This window comes from Embiotoca jacksoni, unplaced genomic scaffold, assembly GCF_022577435.1.
Source record: "Embiotoca jacksoni isolate LCO1_2020_lvr unplaced genomic scaffold, fEmbJac1.0.p SCAF_11, whole genome shotgun sequence".
In the NCBI taxonomy this organism is placed as follows: Eukaryota; Metazoa; Chordata; class Actinopteri; family Embiotocidae; genus Embiotoca; species Embiotoca jacksoni.
Window position 1 is genome coordinate 627,723 of NW_027185241.1, and position 6,027 is coordinate 633,749.

Genomic DNA, 6,027 nt, shown 5'->3' on the forward strand with positions numbered 1-6,027 from the left:
TTCGCGCCCGATGAATGTGACAGCTCGAACGCTCGAGGGTTGTGATTTATCAAAAGCGCTGCCTGAATAACGAAGAGGTTTATGAAAACAGCACGTCTGTGTGTGCGGTACTCCTCCTTCGCACCGACCGTGTTTGTTTCCTCATTACTGAAGCACAGATGTCTTCTTCAAGCCCACTTAACGCTTTCCCACACAGATCTCTTAATTTAAGTCCCAGATTGAAAGGCTACTGTTCAATAACCATACCTGAATTAAGTTTTCACCCTCACGTTTTTTTCCTTTATAAAATGGCAGCTTTGTGGCAAAAAAAAACAAAACAGGCTGATTGAAAAAGAGAAATCTACAGGATCAGTGAGGAATTTGGGACTTTATCCATTCAGCAGAGCAGTGATCAACAGAGCATTCAGTTTGTGGCAAAATTACAAATAAACATGCCATTAAAAACAACATATTAGTATCAGTGTTAAGTCCGTACAAAGATAGTCAAACAATTTCCTGTAACCTGTTAGTTGGTAACCAGTGAGTCAGGATGTATCTTCCCTCATCTCAACATTAGGGTACAGGATCAAAATAAATGTAGTAAAACTGTAGAATATATTTTTGTACTTTTAGTCTTCGTCTTGATCATTTAATATTTACATATCTCACCAAGAACTAATATCTAAACTAACGATTCTGGTGCCTGAAACATAATATAATGTTACACAGTGTTGAAGCAGCAAAAATATGAAGTTTTTTTTCAGGTTTTAATTGATTACACTCAGGTAAACAACCATTCCACAGACTGAAACAGGCGTCAGTTATATATCGTTTCACAGAACAAGACGCATGCCCACGGACGGGGACATTTTAAGTCCAACATTTGAAAAACTCTCCATGCTCTTTATAGTTGTAAAACAACTGTAATTTCACAACAACAGCAATCCACAAGACATGCAGATACGTCTCTAATCGAGACTCACAATGTGTTGAAGCAAGAGTTTGTGCGACAAACAAACATTGAAATGTCAAAGTCCTTCTCGGGTTTGGTCCGTAGTCCCTGGGGTTTTTAACTTTTGGTGGTGTTTTTTCTCTGGAAAGGCATGAGGAGTTCGTGTGCTCGAAGCCTGAACTTCTGATCTCTCACGCTGTAAATGATGACGTTCCAGCAACTGTTGGAGGCCAAAATCCAGAAGGCGAAAAAGGAAAAGTTGCACCATTTATTCCCCAAAACGTTCCCGACCACGAAGACGGCGATGGGCGTGAAGGACGCGGTGAAGGCCAACGTCAGAGTCCCGATGGTCTTTGCCGCTTTAATGTCCGAGAATGTGGGTTTAGTGGTGCTTTGGCATTCGCTCTCAGCCAAGTGTTTCCTGCGTTTGGAGTGCTGCCTGATGCTGGAAAGAGAGATGATGTTGATGACCACAGTGCCGCTGAGGAGGGTGAAGTCAAACGCGGGGAAGAGGAGGAGGATGTTCCAAGCCTGGCTGGGGAACTCGCCGATGGTCCCCAGAGCGTAGTTACACATCCGGCTGCAGGAGTTGTACTCCAGAGCGATCTCGCTGCTGAAAACCATCGGAGACACAGCCAAGAAGAAACTCCCCACCCAGGAGAGGGCGATGAGGATCGTGGTCCTTTTGCGGGTAATCACGGAGTCCTTGTGCAGCGGCTTCAGCACGGCGATGCTCCGCTCGATCGTCAGCAGGAAAATGGTCGTGATGGAGACCAAGGTGCACCCGGCGAAGATGGGGCCGATGACGTTACACGGGTGGAAACTCACCGATTGCGAGTTGTACGAGGTCCACTCTGGAGCCGAGTCGGTCGCCATGAGATAGACCTCGGCGTAGACGGACAGCGGCACCACAAACATCCCCACCGCCAGATCGGCCACAGCGAGGGACGCCTTCAGGTAGCCCTGCGGCGTCTGGAAGTGTTTGTTGCCCAGCACCACGGCCAGGGTCACCAAGTTCCCAAACAAGGTGGCGAAGATCAGCAGCACCATGAAGAGCACCATGAGGATTTTGTTGGCCAAAGTACAGCAGCACACGGTGCAGTGTGCCGGTTCAGTTCTGTCCAACATGGTCGGGGTGCTGGTCTCAATCATTGGATAAACTGATGCCGCACATTCACATCATGACCTAAAACAAACACAAAGAGAACATTTTTAGATTTGCATCCAACAACAACTCAGCTACGCAGCTCCAAAGAACCTCCAGACTTCTGCAAGTCAATTTCTCGTTAGGTTTCTCAGGGCGACCGAGAGTTTCAGTTCCTTGGGAACAAAGAGTGCCAGACAATTTCTGGTTTTGTGATGACTAGTCAAAGATTCAAGTCTGTGAATGTGAAAATCAGAACAGGAGGTGTTAACTAAAACTTCCGAGGTGCATTTCAGTAAGAAACATCCGATCAAATAGTTTTCATTTGTATTACATGCACAGGAACCTGCAGTACTACCCTATTGTTAGACACAGTGTCGGTAGTAAAGGAGCCTACAAAACCAGGCATTACATTCAATAATAATTTGTATTTATTTTTTAGTTCTATATCCTGTCCAGCAACTTTGAAATGGTTAAAGAAAGAACACGGTTAAGTTTTAAAATGCAAAATTCAGTCATTTGTCTCTAATGGTGCGTAACCTCCTGGATGAAGAGTTACTGGCAACACACCAGTTGAGTGTTTGCGAGTGGACGCATCAGCGTATTAGGATAAACAATTGTCTGATTTCTCAACATAGATGTGCATCAACTCTTCAAAAAAACAAATTTCATCAGATCCTGGATTAATATTCCAACTGCACGCAGACCAATACGTCATGCCTGGTTTTGCGCTATTGTGATGCAACGCCCTGCAACTCAGGCGGATGTGTGGGGTAGTTTTCATTCTGCGGCGCTATTTGACAAAGATACCACAGTGCAACCACTTCCTGTGTAGGCACTCAACTTTTTCCGTGGAATTTAATCCTGTGCAGTTAGTTTCTTCTCTGTAACAACAAGAGCGGAAGATTGAGGGGTTTAGTTGTATTTAGAGCCGTCCACAGTGTAAACTTGACTGTCTGCCTTCGTTCCTCCTTTCAGCCACATTCCCCTGGCTCCTCTTTCCCATGAGGCTTTGCAGTCATTGCTATTCTCCATCCGTCCACCTGATGGCCTCAGACTTTCCCACCTGTAGTCACCTGACTCCAACATCCACCTGCTCACCTGTTTCTCATTTTTCAGTCAACCTTTTCAGTGTATTAGCTTGTTTTTCCCAGACCGTCAGGCACCTAATGGTGAAGGGGCATAATCAATGTCCACAGTTGAATTCCTGGTCTGGGGACGTCTGGTGCACATCTTACCCGTCTCATTACACTGTCAACTGATTTTTATTTTATTTTGTTCAACCGTCCTGTTGTCCTCGGGTCTTTCGTGACCCAAAATGGTTTTGAAAATGGGTCACGAAAGACCCGAGGACAACAGGAAGGTTGGAAAAAAATAAAATATAAATCAGTTGACAGTGTAATGAGATCTGTGTATTCAAGGCCGATTTTGTTTGGAACTGCTGCCTTTGCCGACAGAACATGCAAAGAAACAGTGGCCATAATACTGTGACTCGTTCAGGGTGATGTCTCAAAACCTAAAAGGGAATTTACTTTGAAAACTCCGTAGCTTTAAAAAAAACCCTCCTGGAGTCAATAAATAGCCTATAGAATATCCATCTAGATCACAATTAGTACACCTGATAGAAGGTGGGCCCAAATAACCACAAAAGCCAAAAACAAATCCTACACAGGCATGTCTGCAGAGGTCAGTTCTCAGTTAACTTTTTACTTTTGTGTTTTAATTTCGTCAAACGTTCATCAGAGTTTGTTTGTTTTCTACTCTCTTAAACTCCCGCGCTGTCTACTGCATCATGTCAAGGACGCACTGACGTCATGTTGCAATAACCGGATGTGGCTTGAATGGATGGATGGATGGATGGATAGTGCAAACTCCGGAATGAGGAGAGGTGACGTCATAATCTGGCCGGACAACAACAGTTGTAGTAGTAAACAAAAACCCAGCTGACGCTCGTGGCTTCTTTAATCCACGGTGAGGCTGGTTAGTGCACATCCTCCTCCTGAGAGTCTTGGATTTTAATTTAATATAAACTAAGCAATAAATCTTGTTTTATTTAGTCTGATTCGGTTTAAAAGTAGGCTAAGTATCAAGGGGCTAAAAAAAAATGTCAGTCGCAAAATAAATGTAGGCTACATTGACACCCTGAGTCTGTCCTCGAGTCACTTTTCAAGCGGTCAAGCTGAACGCTTCCAGCTCCGCATGGAAACCCGTAGAGCCAGAGCACAATTTGATTTAGAAATGCAGATTTAATCGGCACTGTACAGAGAACATGGATCTAAAGTCAAATGAAAGTAAAATAGAATAAAAAGTTTTGAGATAAGAAATATATATATATATATATATATATATATACAGAAATATAACACATGCGCGTGCTATAGGCGACCCTGTCATTATTGGTTTTGCTTTTCTGTTTCAGATGTCACATCCTGAAGCTTTTTTTTTGTTCACTGTATATCCATCTGCAGCGTGCAGTCATGCAGAAACCTCCCGCATATCCAGCCAACAATAGTCTGGATGCGAAAGCAAATCCATAAAAAAAAAATAAAAAAAAAATAAAAAAAATCTACTCCAGTGCGCACGGATCAGAGCTGTCCAACAGGACTCTGCCCGTCTCAGGCTGGCGGACATATACTTCAAAAATGTATTTACCTTCAGGCTTTTCACACAGTCACTCGGTTTTGCATTTTTCGAAATAAATTGGTTGCTTTAGTTTAGGAAAACGCAAGAGATATTTCGGGTTTTCGCGCACTTCCCTGATTAGGACAGACGCTTTCAAAACCAGTTCCCAAATGTCAGTGTAGAAAAACGTATTAAGTGTGTCATTTTCAGTAAGTCTGATATTCACGGTCTGATCATATTAAATATCACAGTCAACTCTACTCACTTTTATCTTAAAATTTCTCTCAAGACGCAGCAGCCAGCAGTCCGTAAAACATGTGCCCCTGCTGGAAACGCACACAGCAGACTTCCAGTGCCTCTTAAAACATCCTGCGGTCCTCAAGTCGCACACAAAGAAGATAAAGACTCCGTGGAAGCAGGAAACTCACTTTGCGATGTGCAGATGTTGGTAAACGGGACGGTGGATCAGTGGGGCTGCGCTCTGATCCGCTCCTCTCCGGAGAGACTGCCTAAAGTGTCTCCTCCGCTGGTTTCTCCATTGGCTGAGGATGCTGATGACAGAAGTGTCCACCGCCTATAGTATGACGCCTATTTCACACCAGGACGTGTGTGTCTGAGGATGATGAGGGTGGTGTGTCTGGTGACCCTGTCCAAGTGGTTCTTACATCTGACTGTGAGTTCTTGGCTATAAAAGACTATTTTTTTTTTCATACTGATTTTTAATATCATGGCCTGAATCAGCTAAATTAAACTGACCTCATCCTAGCAACACTTGAGTCATTGCTGCAGCAAGAACACTTGCTCACAGTTTGACATGAGAAGCTCAGATGTGTTTCCTTTCTATTCATTTTTAAGCTTTTTTTTGCCGGATTATGAGGCTTTACTTTCCCCCAAAACTCCAAGGTCCCAGAAAACTAAAATATTTGGGATCACGACTCAATCAGATGGCATGACAAAGGCCAATTTATTATCTGATTTTACGGTCATGTCTTGAGGAGGATTTTTGACTTTTCAGCATAGAAAACCTTTGCATGTTCTGCAGATAATGACGGGAAAGGGACTGACTGATAGGGCCTCATAGCAAGTAAATCTTTATACACCAATTACACACTGCACACTGGAGATGAACCAGAAACACGGAGAGGGCCAGAAAGAAAAAACGTCAATTTTCTGTCCTCTTGAGGAATTTAAATGACATGAATATAATTTTATGCATTTTAAAATGTGTGAATTAGTTCAAGTCATTGCACTTTATAAGGGACATAAAATATGTCTTCATTATGTCCATCCTTGACACTGGAAACAGCGGTTGGCAAAGCAATCTCGATCC

General features: G+C 43.3%; 1 protein-coding gene across 2 annotated transcripts; it reads right to left on the reverse strand.

The window, feature by feature from the left end:
- Positions 1 to 727: 727 nt before the first annotated feature.
- Positions 728 to 5,342, reverse strand: LOC138193139 (olfactory receptor 4D9). Of its 2 annotated transcripts, none has more exons than XM_069140990.1 (2): positions 5,126 to 5,342; positions 728 to 2,117 (listed from the first exon to the last, which is right to left on the reverse strand). In XM_069140990.1, exon 2 carries the CDS (start codon positions 2,081 to 2,083, stop codon positions 1,049 to 1,051), a length of 1,035 nt encoding a protein of 344 aa, XP_068997091.1. In that variant the 5' UTR covers positions 2,084 to 2,117; positions 5,126 to 5,342; the 3' UTR covers positions 728 to 1,048. The 2 variants fall into 2 exon arrangements, with proteins under 2 accessions (XP_068997091.1, XP_068997081.1); XM_069140980.1 differs by having other exon boundaries at positions 4,963 to 5,342.
- Between the last annotated feature and the right edge of the window lie 685 nt (positions 5,343 to 6,027).